Below are 13,330 nucleotides of genomic sequence, written 5' to 3'. Positions count from 1 at the left end.
ATAATCCGAAACCCCAAATAATTCTAATGTGTGTATCAATCTAAATAAAAAGATGGTATGATTTAACATGTACTATAAAAAGTAAAAAAAGGGGTTTTTGAAATAAAGTGTACTGATTTCCGGGCTCTGTAAAATTTTGGTTGAAATTTTAACTACCAATTCGAATTATAAAATAATTTTAATATTCTTTATTTGTACCAGTTACATTACTTTTGAAGAATGATCGGACAAGTTACAGCAAACGACATGAATGTTCTGTTGATAGTTAACCCAATCTCTTAACGATTTTGAAAATACGAAAGTACATTTGAGATGTCAGCTTTATTAAATTATTTATTACCAACATATAGGAAGAGAAGGAGTCAATACATTGCAAAAATTCAGATTTAAATAGCGCATGAGATCTATTTAAAAACATTAAATTAAATTCATCTTATATAAGACTGCTGTGTTTTGTTCGTAAAACATATATAAATATATCTATAATTATAATACAATATCTATACAAAGCATAAAAATATCTATAACTAATCACACGATATATAGTAACAGTATATTTATGTGAAACATTGTCCTTAACATTGAATATTTAGTATACAAATATGCATATGTATTTAAAAAATGAAAAAGCAAGTGTGTTAGTTAAATATAAATAAATATATTTCTTTTTGCTTTATGTGATCTATTACCTAAATACCTTCATAAGCAACTACACAGAATTACATACATATTAACGTATATATCTACGTATGATAAATATACATATATATGGAAAATAAATGTCCCTTTGAAAAAGTCAAAGTAACATGTAACTGTCAATTTTATTTCATCAATATAAATCTGTTTTTGATTTTATTTTTTCGAAGCCAACACAGCGATATGTGAGCTGATTTTTTCCAAAAGCACACGATTACCAATCGCACTCACTTTATTTTGAATGGTATATAAAGTGTTAATATCACGATTTTCAAATGCACTGTCCGCGGCTTCGTCCCATAGTCTGTAAAGAAGATATGTATGAATGTTTAAATTAAATTGTAGCAACAAAAGAAATATTTTGGTTGCTTACTCCGAACGTAAATACCAATGTGCCTTTCGGTCATCACGACACTTAATAATGTATTTGCGTGCCTCATGCAAATTATTTTGCATTATGCACACCTCCACAAATGGTTCATACCCAATGGGACTTTTTTTACTTTTAGCAAATTTCTCCAAATCGTCCCATTTGTATTTTTCGGACATGGTTAAAATGCGCAGCCACCAGAATCGTTTGTCTGGCACTTTGAAATCGCTTTTAATCTTTTCTGCCTCTTTCAATTCACCAATTTGCAACAGATGCAGAAGGGTGTCATGTACAGAGAGGCCGCTAAAATTTATTTGATGTACTTTGCCGTACCTGAAAAGAGTGGTTTTATCTATATATAATATAACTAATGTAAAGATTATTCTTACTTCGGGTTCAATACATTCTTTTGCAGCTTTAAAATTTTGCCAGTATCCGCGCATAATTCAGCCTCGATATTTTTACGTCCCTGTGTATAACTATTGGCGATAATTGGCAAATTTGACTCTAAGCTGTCGCTTTCGAGAGCATTACGAAAATGGTACTCGGCAATAGATTTTTGATCATCTTCCTGATTGTAGATGTCATACAGTGCAGTTCGGCTCCATTCGTTCATCATTTTCTTGTAGATATTTAAAGCCATTGGGTACTCACGAATTATAATCTAAAACAAAAAATAGTTAAACATTTCCGGACGTAAGACCTTTTGATCGTATATTACATTGAAATTGGCAAGCATCATTTTCTTTTTGATTTCCAGTAGCACAGTGGCAACAAGTTCACTGTCGCCTGACTGAGTGGCACTTCTTATGGCACGGTCATATTTCCCCAATTTCAACAATAGTGGTACTTGTAACGATGCTCGGGGTTCTAGTTCAAGCAACTAAAGTATAAACCGAAATGTAAGATGGTTAACAAAAAAAAAAGTTTATAAAATTTACCTTTATGGCCAATTCATCTCGTCCCACATCATGCGCCTTCTCAGCGATATTGCAAAACGAGATTCCGTGTATCGAAGGATTTTTGAATTTTTCCGTGATTTTTCGTGCTACCTCGTTATCGTCTGTAATGATATTGTTATTTTCCAGATATAAATACAAAATTCTAATCTACGTACTTTTGTCATTTATAACTTTGTGGTATGCCCAGTGCTCTAAAATCCACGACTCTGGCAATTTTAAATGTTTTGCAATTTGAATTGCTATGGCGTAGTGCTTGCGAAATACAAGGCGGCCCATTACAACTTCGGGTTGCAAATGAGAAAATCTAAATCCAAAATACGTTTAATATATAAAAGTTGATATAAAACTTATACGAAACCTACTGTTTATAAGTCAGTGGCATTGCAATCTTTTCATGACGAAGAGCATTAAGCACCCGCAGAATTCTAAGTATGTGCAAATATTCATCGGGATTATGACAGGGAATGAACCCTTTACCAAAATATGCCGTCTATTGCATATAAATAAAAAAATACTGATCAAAAATATTCAAAACGGTCAGATGTTAACGTAGTACCTACCCGAAGCAAGCTTTTCTGTGTTTCTGTACAGAATTCATATCCGGCCGCCTCTATGCATTCATCAACAGCCACATCCATTTTATTGCGAAACAGACTGAGATATTCATCGGCCTGATGGGATTTCTCTTGGTATTTCTTCTGTGCCTCAAAAAGGAAGCTTGAAGGTTCTTGGCTATTTACAGCAAATATGTTTTGCACACATTTTGGAAGCTTTTGTATCATTTCATGTGCATTATTTGTTATAATACGAACTCCATCCATTTCGGCTATTAGAAATATAGCTGGGTCGTAAGTGAACAGATTTTTATCACCATTACGGTTCACAACAAGTAAAAATGAAGGATACGAAATGACCACAGCATCGGCATCGTTTTTTTCCGAGTTCATAACCCATTCGATTTGACGCGGAATATCTTTGCGACCTGTATCGAATTCACAAAATTTTCTCTTCATATCTACTGTACCCAGCCACAAAAGACCATTATTTGTATAGAGAGCCAGATTTTGATGGTTGTACGAAACCGACATGAGCAAAATACGTTCAAAAGGTCGATCAAAAAGATTTCGCGTAATAGTGCCGACGGATTCTCCGGGAAATAGTTTAACGACTTCCTGATCACGACCCAAGAGACAGTAAGTATTGCGCTCTTCTGTGATTATTTCCCAACACAAGCACTCTGATGCCGATTCTGTATTCGCAAACATTTGATTATCGTAGGAAATACTTATACAGTAACAATACGTATTAATTTGGCTTACTTGGAATTTCTGGCAATTGTCGTGTTCGAACATCTTTTGCATTATTTAGTTTCAAGAAAATGCGGCCAGTAGTTGTAAGCACTGCTACACCGGTTCCAGAAGTGGATTGAAATATTTTCGCATCTACAATCTGAAATTTAAATACTTTATCAAGCCTTGCAATATTATTGAATCACATTTACCTTTGTTAAGCTAGCTTCCTGCCCCATACTATATGACTCCTTTTCTTTTCCAAACATATCAAAGATGAAAACCAGCGCATCATCTTGAACACATATCAGCTCCTCCACATCTGACCAGCCCATCTTAATTATCTTCCCATGATTCCACTACGTATCATAGAAAAATAGTTCAATACAATATGCAGAGGTATACTAATGAAATTTAAACAAACCACAATTTTTCCTAATTCCACACCCGCTGTATTGAAGATGCGAATCATTGGCTTGACACTTCCTTTAATAGGAACTATTTGTTTCGGATCTCGAATCATTGCTAATGGTCCACCAAATGGTGCGCCTACGACTTCCATGTACTCCAAATCCACATCAAGAGGCCAATCGGGAGTAAAAAGGTCTAGTTTCCTGAATAATAATAAGTACTTGGTGCTCTTTAAACGGTATTGTGATGAATTGCTTTCTTTCTTACCTATAAGTATCCGGTCGCAGAGAAAACCAATCACCGGTATTGTACATAATTGGCATATTGTAAGAAGTGTTAAATATTAGAATGCTTAATAAATTACGAGAAACACCCTCTTATTTGAAAATATAAATAATTATCTCAATCACTTTGTTGATAAATGCAAAAACGAATTATCGCAGTGTTGCATTCGATGATATAGTCTACCCAATAGTAAATTTAGTGTTGCCCTGCCAAAGGCACTGAAAATTAATTACGGAGCTGTCGTAACCAATTTTCTTTTCTTGGTGAGGAGAACAGTTTATTCTTCCATTGATTACATTGCTTTCAATTTTATGTTGAAGATTTTTGTGAGCCATCATTTTAGATGTAATCCTTGACAGGGCTGAGAAATAAAAAAAAAGGTTTTTTCCCTAACAAATTTGTTAATAATATTGATAAGTATTCCATTAAGACAATTGCACAACTGATTATCCCCAAATGAATCATTATTTCGTAGCATATATGATTTTTCTGGGTATAGTTCAAAATGAGCGACTTTCAAAATACAATATTGAATGACTAATATTTTTTCCACAAATATTGTAACTTTGAACACTGTAAACAGCTGTTTCCTCTTCTGGTGATTGCAGGCGAAACATTTGTGTCCATAACCGTATAGCTTGTAAATTTGTTGCTACTTCAATGCCTGCAACTTAAATTTGAGTCATTCGATAAAAATCATTGGACTCACTTCGAAATTCTTTAAATTAGCATCAGTTTCTAGGAGTTTGGTAAATGAGGATTTTGAGTAATCAAAAATTGTTGCATATAATAATTAAATATATTACTCTATTCCAAACATTTCATAGAACAGTGTACACGTGTTAAAGAGAGATAACTTTCCATCAAACACATAAATCATGGATAAAACTGAATCGCCAGGTGTTGCCGAAGGAGTTGATGCTCTCACATTAAATAACGTTAGCGACGAGAAATTAGACAAGGTGCCGAACGGTGTGGAGGCTACCGAAAATGAAGGCGATGTAGTTGATCCGTGGAATGTTGCTAGCACCAATGACGAGGGCATCGATTATGACAAACTAATAAGTATAATAACATTTATATATATATATTTTTAATCTTTTCAACTCTTTACTTATTTATTAGAACGATTTGGTTCATCGAAAATTGATGAAGAACTGATAGCACGTTTTGAGAAGATAACGGGCAAACAAGTTCACCATTTTATACGACGTGGTATTTTCTTTTCTCATCGTGATTTTCATTCAATATTGACTTTAAAAGAGCAGGGTAGACCATTTTATCTATATACAGGACGCGGGCCAAGTTCCGGCTCCTTGCATATAGGACATTTGATACCTTTTTACATGGCCAAGTAAGTGTTTTCCTTTGCATACATTTAATTGAAACACAAATTTAAATATATGTATGTACAATCAATTTACAAATTTCTTCACAGATGGTTGCAAGAAATATTCGATGTACCGTTGGTCATACAATTGACAGACGACGAGAAATCACTCTGGAAAGACCTCAAGGTCGAAGAATCTATAAAATTGGCATATGAAAATGCTAAAGATATAATAGCTATTGGTTTCGATCCGGAAAAAACATTCATATTTAATGATTTCGATTTCATTGGGTAAATAATTTCCATATACAATATTTATAAATATTTCCGATTCTAATAAGTTTACTTTTTAGTAAATGCCCAGCGATGTACCAGAATATGGTTCGCATACAAAAGTGTGTGACGTTCAATCAAGTGAAAGGCATTTTTGGTTTTGGTGATTCTGATATTATTGGCAAAATCAGTTTCCCTGCTGTACAAGCTGCTCCAGCACTTTCCAGCACGTTTCCTTTTATATTTAAAGGCAAAAAGCCAGTACATTGCCTCATTCCATGTGCAATCGACCAAGATCCATATTTCCGTATGACGCGTGATGTGGCGCCACGTCTGGGATTTCCAAAATGTGCGCTGTTGCATTCAAGTTTTTTCCCCGCATTGCAAGGCGCGAAATCGAAAATGTCGGCCAGCGATAATAATTCGGCAGTATTTCTCACGGATACCCAAAAACAAATAAAAAATAAAATCAATAAATATGCATTTTCCGGTGGACGTGCCACTGTTGAGGAACACCGTAAATTAGGCGGCAATCCTGATGTAGACGTGGCATTTCAACTACTGAAATTTTTCCTAGAAGACGACACTAAGCTGGAGGAAGTTCGTAGTGCGTACATAAAAGGCGAGTTACTAACAGGCGAATTGAAAAAACTGGCTATCGAAGTGGTTAGTCCCATTGTAGAAGAACATCAAAAAGCGCGCAAAGCCTTAACGGATGAGGCCGTGGCTAAGTTCTTCGAAATACGTTCATTAAAATTTGCGCAATAATATTTGTGTGAGAAAAAAAGCGCATTTCGTAAATAGTATGAATATTTATTATGTGAAATTATTGTCGTGAAGTATTATTGCTATGCTTGGAGAGGATTCTTAATTTGGAGCAGTAACAAATAAAAGAAAATATCTTACGCCCATGTAATGTTAATGAGTTTTTTTATTGCTTTCAGTTTTTTAGTAAACAAATCTAATACTGACCTAATTAAAATTTATCCATCAATATTTACGATATCAATGGTGTGAATACTTGAATGAGGGCTAGAACATAAAAGCATTTGTTAACAATTTATTTTATTACGCGCCGACGCTGTTATATTATATAATGCAGTAGTAATTTGAAATTTGAGAAGAACGTTGTATATTGCGTGTTGTTGGCGACTCATAGGCACATATACATACATATGTGTATACATAGGAGTAACATACAAACTAATATTTAATAATTCCATGGTCATACAAATAAAAAAGTTGTAGTAACACAAAGTGAAAAAATTAATTTTGTTTTATAAAATAGTTTTGGTTGTACGAGCAGCATAAAAAACGCATAATTACGGGGAATACATCTAGAGCTTTTTGAAACAGGTCACTTCCGGTTACCTAGATCGACTGGTTTGGGAGAGTATATTATATGCTCAGCATAATTGCTTTAATGTGTAGTGAAAGGCTCTTATTCCATATTAATATTTATTTTTTAATAAGCTCTTATTGGTAAAAACGAAGTCTAGTCTCCAATCTTTTTTTACACTTAGACTTTGCCACAGTAGGTATTGAAGCTGTCATTTCAAAATAGACATGTACTAGTCTTGAAATATTTAAGATTATTAAAGCCATAACCTTAAAATTTCATTGCTTTTGATTGGACAAACATCAACAATTTTTCTGCTTTTAACAAATACTTAATATTCGCAATTTTTTTCTAACTTTTCCGTAGAACTAGACATTGCGATATTATTCTAAATAACAGGTCTCAAAATCAACACAATTAAATGCACAACAAACCTTACAAACTTTTCGTTACAATATTTTTGAAGAGGATACAAGGGAGTGGAGTATTCCAATAATGACTAGGGAACACAAGCTGGAAAACCTGCTAAGAAACGCGTAATTCTTGAGTGAAAAAGGCCCAATCTCCCAAGTGCATCCCAATTAATACACGTATATATAGTATACTTCACTTTATACGATCATACTTCACAAAATGAATACATACAGATATTTCTATATATAAATGTAAGCGGAATTCATTTAACAAAACACTTGTGTTTACTTCGAAAAAATTATAAATAAAAAAATGAAATAGAGCAATGCAATATGTTTATGTGTTAATGATTAACAGTAGACTATCTTAAAAAAATTATTACTCAGTCTTGGAATATAAAAATACATACTTGAGGTATTTACATATGTATGTAGGTATGTTCATACATAGTACTATATGTACACACATAACCAATGAATTTTTAATTATCCTTATTCTAAATAAAAACGGATAAAATTAAATTCTTCGTATCTAGATTAGTTTCACAAGAAGCCATATAAAATGTACCTATTCTTAACGTAATTCTAGAGAGATCCAATCGGAAAACAATATGAGACTTCCAGCCTGTATGTTTCACAGTTTCAAAATACCTAAATACATGGGGCATGAATTTGAAAAATGCTTCTAAAAGTAACAGTTACAAGTTAGTAATCGCATTAACAGTTAGTGCGAAACATGGGATTTTTGACCTGCTTTCGTTGGGCCGACGCCTTGAGTGGAGTTTCATAATTGTTCGCTCCTATGTCGTATAGTTCGGCAATGCTTCGGTGCATAATTATACTATAGCTAAGATATTTCTTAAACATTGAAGGTCATCCGCAGTGAAAATGAACTGTCCTGCACTTGTTTCGAAGTTCTGAAGTGGATAAACTTAGACTTACTATCGTGGTATCAGACAGTCTAATAAGAAAAAAAGTACACATACAGCCAAATGCAATGTACCTACGAATGGAGGTCTTATGTCAACGTCATCCTTTATAATGCGAATCTAATTGAAGTATAGCGTCTGTGAGACGGTTGTCAAATAGGCGGACGGATGAGTAAACTGACTGTTGATCACAATTCCATCTAAGCAAATAGTGGAGTGGCAAATGATGAATATGCACTTGTACACCTGAGTGCGGTGTACAATACAGACACACTTGTTGCATGTGCGACGAAGTGCAATAATTGGACCTCTTTTGAACCAAGTCACATATGTACATACATACGTATGTACATATAAACAAATACATCTGTTTTTTGTTTTTGTTTTAGGTATGTATGTAAGAGCACATGCACCAATGGGTATTAAGAGTGTTTACGTACATAAGTATATGCCACTTTCAGCCTCCCCACATTCCTGCCGAGAGAATAGCTCTTAATCAAAAGTAGAAAGTAAATAGCAAACAAAGTCGTGGTAGAATCGTTAATGTCGCATGGTACTTCGGTTCCAGCGTCCGACGAATGTGAAAATGGTAATAATGATGAATGTAAGATCCTTTGTTGGAATACTGGGTATTCTAGAACTATGGAACGCTGTATTCACATACATATGTGTATGTTTAACTACTTATAACGGAATTTTGAAACATACATACATACTCTTATATCTAGGTCTTAAATGCCTTAGAAAAATGAAAGCAACTTTTTACACGTTTCGTGGCATTCGTAAGACTTGACTATATCATTGAACCATTCCATTTGTCCCTTAAAATTTTCTCTCTCTGAATGATCATTCGGTCAGAACTCAGATATCTTATAGAAGCCTGGAACACGTGCTTGACGATTAGACATGTGGTTATTCTCTGCCACACAAAAGCCGTTAGTTTGGATTGGCGTTCAAAAATTTACACTGTGAAAACTTAAACTTACAAGTTAGGACAATGTTCCAAACTTGACATAACTCGAACGGTTTCATTTCTCTCCATTCGCGAAACCCGATATTTATTCTCTTCAGGGGCCAATCATGGGGGTTATAGGCAGTGTCTTCGGAGGGCAATAGCAAGCGTCGAAGAGCCTTTCTACCATTCATAAGTTTTTCGTTACACTAATTAACCGTTGACTGTCAGCACAAAACCTCGAGGTGGCTCCAGTAGACGGAATATCAAAGTGCTCGTCACAAATGGGAGGAGACGTTCGTAAATTGGTCAAGCTTGTATGCACGTAACCCATATATGTATGTATTCAGGATATGTGGCCAAACACTATAAAAGGTAATTTTGTAGATCCATTATAGCATCATATTGTAATTCTTAAATGAGAGGGTTTGGTTTATGAATTTTCAAACCGAATTTAACTCTTCCTATAAATATACACGCTGTTGACGGGTGCTGTGTCGTCAGGCATCGCTGAGACCACTTACGTTAAGCCATCATATCTACTTATGAAACTAATTCCTATTAAACCAAATTGAATATTGAATGGAGTATGAAATATTAAAAATGGAGCCAGAGCAGAGCGCCGAATACATGAAACCCAAGCACCTACATATGCACATATGTGAGTATGTTTGTACCGTATATGCCTGCGTTTATTGGTTTATATGTAAGTTATTAAAGGTGGTGTCAGCCACATTGGCTGCCACATACGCACATACACACATACATATGTTGTTGTGTGTTTCGTGCGCTGCCACACATTCCTCGCGAAGAGAACCTAAGCTCGACTTTTAACGCTTAAAAACGAAAGTGATCTTGAAGGTGCGATAACGACTCGATCTCAAATCTTGCGACATTTTACTGAAAACATTTGTCGCTGATGGACGATCATAAGCGCGAGCGCAACGTGTTAAAACAATAATTGAATTTTCATTTGAATTGCGAAACGGAATATGCCTGAATAAAGACGGTTACAACATACATACATACATGTGCCTATGTATAAATAATACTAAAAGAAAATAAAAAGATTAGTGTGTAATCCATGTGCCCTTCTATCTATACATATGAATACATGTATACATATATATGTTCGTGCGAGAGTTAGCCTTTATACTAAAATAAGTTCGTGCAATGTCTGATAAATTGCTAAGCGGCCGGGCGAACGATGAGCCGACGGCACTTTTGCCCAATGCGATTGAAGTCACCCACAGCACGGCGGAAGTTGGTGAGGACGCTGATTCTTATCAATCGGAAACGGAAAGGCCAATAATATTGGAGCTTGGCACTACACCCAAGCCAGTGGCAGTGAGTGCAAGCGTTTTGGCATCGGTTTACAATTCAGAGTATCCTCTAGATATGCATCTGAGTGGGAATGCGTATTTGGTCGCTTCGCACTATGCGCCTTATGCTGGACATACACCCGCAGATCCTCACTTGTTGCCGATTGTTACAACACACCTCTCGCCGCCGCCGATTTATAATAATCCGTATACTCATTATGAGCACTCTTTGACACCACCACCTTCCGCACCGAATACAATAATGCCGCCACACACAAGCGCTTCTTCTGCGGTTGTTTCTAGTGGGATATCAACCGTTACGCATAGTGTTTTTCCAACGCAGATTCCACAGACTGTGAGTACTTGGCCATTAGCTTCCGATTCGAAAGGGAAATCTGTTGCGGAAGTGGTCCCACCACCGATTAGCATTAATTACCTGGATGCACGCGAGCACATCATATCAAAGGAAACAAATCCCTCTTGGAAAGAGAAAGCGCTGCAATTGGAGAAAGGTGAGAAAAATATGATGAAATTCAAATAATGTGTGCAAATAGTAGCCCTGTATATAAATTATACTTTTATTTATTACTGAACTATCCACAACAGGCATTTGAGTTGTCCTCCACTTTTGTGGAATACTCAGAATGCGTACGTTGAGAATTGTAAAAGGTGATCCATTTCGAGGTACCGTACTTTTTAAAGAAACAAATAGAGAAACTTCAATTTTAATTGGAAATGTTTATTATCATTCGAAAGAATATTCTTTGGAATTTTTTTTTGAAGATTATCTCTTTCAAATGTTGCTAGCGGCTACGCCTCAGATGGTCCGTTCGCTGAGTGGAATTTTTGATGACTCGTTCCAGCATTTCGACTGGTAACTGGCGAATGACATCCGTGATGTTTTGCTCCAAGGCCTGAATCAAAGCGGGATTGTCCGCATAGATTTTAGACTTTACATGTCTCCGTAGGAAAAATTCTAACGGTGTGATATTCCACGATCTTGGTGGTCAATCGACCGGCTCTAAACGTAAAATTATCTGCTCACCGAAGTGTTCTCACAATAAATCCATTGATTGATGCAATGTGTGGGAAGTGGCGCCATCTTGTTTAAACCAAATGTTGTCGAGGTCACGAGTTTCAATTTCAGGCCTCAAATAGTTGGTTATCATGACGCGACAACGGCCGCAATTGACGGTTACATTTTCACCGGCATATCTTTGAAGAAATATGGACCGATGATTCCATCGGCCCACAAACCACACCAAATCGTTGTTTTTTCTGGATGAAATGGCAGCTCTTGAATCTCTTCAAGTTGTTCTTCGTCCCAATTACGACAATTTTGTTGGTTTACATACCCATTGAGTCAGATTACTGCGACCGGCGCCGAATCGACTCACCACAGTCTTCGTGTACACTCTCAGCTATGCCTACTATATTTTATTCACTGAGTGCTGGACGTGGTCTATTCGGTCGGATATTATCTAATAAAGAGTACTGGGTTTAAAGATGGGTGATTATCTTGTGACAAACGATTTGTAAACGTTGTTCAGGCGTAAGTCTTTCTATAATGAACGACACGACTCACGTGTGATCAATAGAAAAAAGGCAATTGAAAAGGTACCCCTACTATGATCATCCGTTATATTTATACTGGAATACAGCAAACGATCTTATAACAATTTTGTAGATATTTTAGCCAGATCATTGCAGACTTAGCCGACAGGTTGAATGTATTATATGATAATAAAAGCCTTGATTTCTCTGCAGATTACAAAAAGACTGCCTGTGATAGAGAACGCACAAGAATGCGCGATATGAACAGGGCGTTCGATTTACTTCGTTCCAAACTGCCTATTTCGAAGCCAAATGGGAAGAAGTACTCAAAGATTGAAAGTTTACGGTACGTTCAAAGAAATTATATCACAAGTTGTGTGCAATTTGCTTAATATAAATGACTTTACATTTCAGTATTGCCATTAACTACATTAATCATTTGCAACAGTGTCTCAAGGATTTACCCATTGAAACCGGCGCGTCAACTGAAAATAACGCTAGCCATGAAATCAATGCCGTGGACTACGTAGTGGATATTGGGGCACGCCAACGTATATCACATTTTCATTATGAAGGTCCAAGACAGTCGCTCAAAGACATTAAAAAGGATCTGGACGAATCTCAAAGCGGTGGATGGAGTGATAGCCAGTATATAAGTGCAGAGCAAGAGCAGTGGGATCGAAATTGAGTTTGCAAACACATGTTTATGCTTATTTATTGTACATAATATGGAAAAGGAATGAAAAATACAATTTTATTTACGTTTGTCAACAATAAGAAAGGAAGAAATTATAACATTATGATCAAAAAATAGATTTTGTGTGAATTGAAACGTTTCCATTTCCTAAATAGGCCATTTTAAACTCCAACGATAACAGTTTACGAATTAACAGATTTCAGTCTACCCAATGACCACATAAGGCATAATTTTCTATTTGTTGAGAAGAAATATTCTAATCGAGAGTTCATATTTTTTACGGAGGGTGTATATATGAGAATAATTATTCTGATGTGGTTATTAATAAACTATTAAATTGTAAACAACTCATTTTTCATTTGTATATTAATATACCTCTGCCTTAGATACTAACCACTTTTCTAACAAAACACTTTAACTTGGCAGCACTATTGACACTTTATACAGAGAACGTATATCACGTAATTTACGTTCTTTGCTTCGTACTTCCCCAAGGTGAATTATCACT

The 13,330-nt window shown here is 35.6% G+C and overlaps 3 protein-coding genes across 4 annotated transcripts; 2 read left to right on the top strand and 1 right to left on the bottom strand.

The window, feature by feature from the left end:
- Window positions 1-638: 638 nt before the first annotated feature.
- Window positions 639-4,185, bottom strand: LOC105232503 (vacuolar protein sorting-associated protein 16 homolog). The gene is made up of 12 exons (XM_011214191.4): window positions 3,996-4,185; window positions 3,742-3,931; window positions 3,530-3,676; window positions 3,348-3,477; window positions 2,589-3,277; window positions 2,391-2,518; window positions 2,184-2,332; window positions 2,008-2,129; window positions 1,788-1,949; window positions 1,456-1,730; window positions 1,070-1,399; window positions 639-1,000 (listed from the first exon to the last, which is right to left on the bottom strand). Exons 1-12 carry the CDS (start codon window positions 4,049-4,051, stop codon window positions 853-855), a joined length of 2,526 nt encoding a protein of 841 aa, XP_011212493.2. The 5' UTR covers window positions 4,052-4,185; the 3' UTR covers window positions 639-852.
- A 417-nt stretch (window positions 4,186-4,602) lies between these two features.
- Window positions 4,603-6,532, top strand: LOC105232501 (tryptophan--tRNA ligase, cytoplasmic). Of its 2 annotated transcripts, none has more exons than XM_011214186.4 (5): window positions 4,603-4,762; window positions 4,846-5,078; window positions 5,139-5,367; window positions 5,452-5,634; window positions 5,697-6,532. In XM_011214186.4, the coding sequence occupies exons 2-5, from the start codon at window positions 4,892-4,894 to the stop codon at window positions 6,382-6,384; spliced, it is 1,287 nt and encodes a 428-aa protein (XP_011212488.2). In that variant the 5' UTR covers window positions 4,603-4,762; window positions 4,846-4,891; the 3' UTR covers window positions 6,385-6,532. The 2 variants fall into 2 exon arrangements, with proteins under 2 accessions (XP_011212488.2, XP_011212487.2); XM_011214185.2 differs by having other exon boundaries at window positions 4,841-5,078.
- A 3,245-nt stretch (window positions 6,533-9,777) lies between these two features.
- Window positions 9,778-13,102, top strand: LOC105232500 (uncharacterized). Its single transcript, XM_011214184.4, has 3 exons — window positions 9,778-11,083; window positions 12,339-12,471; window positions 12,540-13,102. Exons 1-3 carry the CDS (start codon window positions 10,423-10,425, stop codon window positions 12,811-12,813), a joined length of 1,068 nt encoding a protein of 355 aa, XP_011212486.2. The 5' UTR covers window positions 9,778-10,422; the 3' UTR covers window positions 12,814-13,102.
- The last annotated feature ends 228 nt before the right edge of the window (window positions 13,103-13,330 follow it).

The sequence above is a fragment of the Bactrocera dorsalis genome, unplaced genomic scaffold (assembly GCF_023373825.1).
Source record: "Bactrocera dorsalis isolate Fly_Bdor unplaced genomic scaffold, ASM2337382v1 BdCtg041, whole genome shotgun sequence".
Classification (NCBI taxonomy): Eukaryota; Metazoa; Arthropoda; class Insecta; order Diptera; family Tephritidae; genus Bactrocera; species Bactrocera dorsalis.
This window is presented reverse-complemented; position numbering and strand designations above follow the sequence as displayed.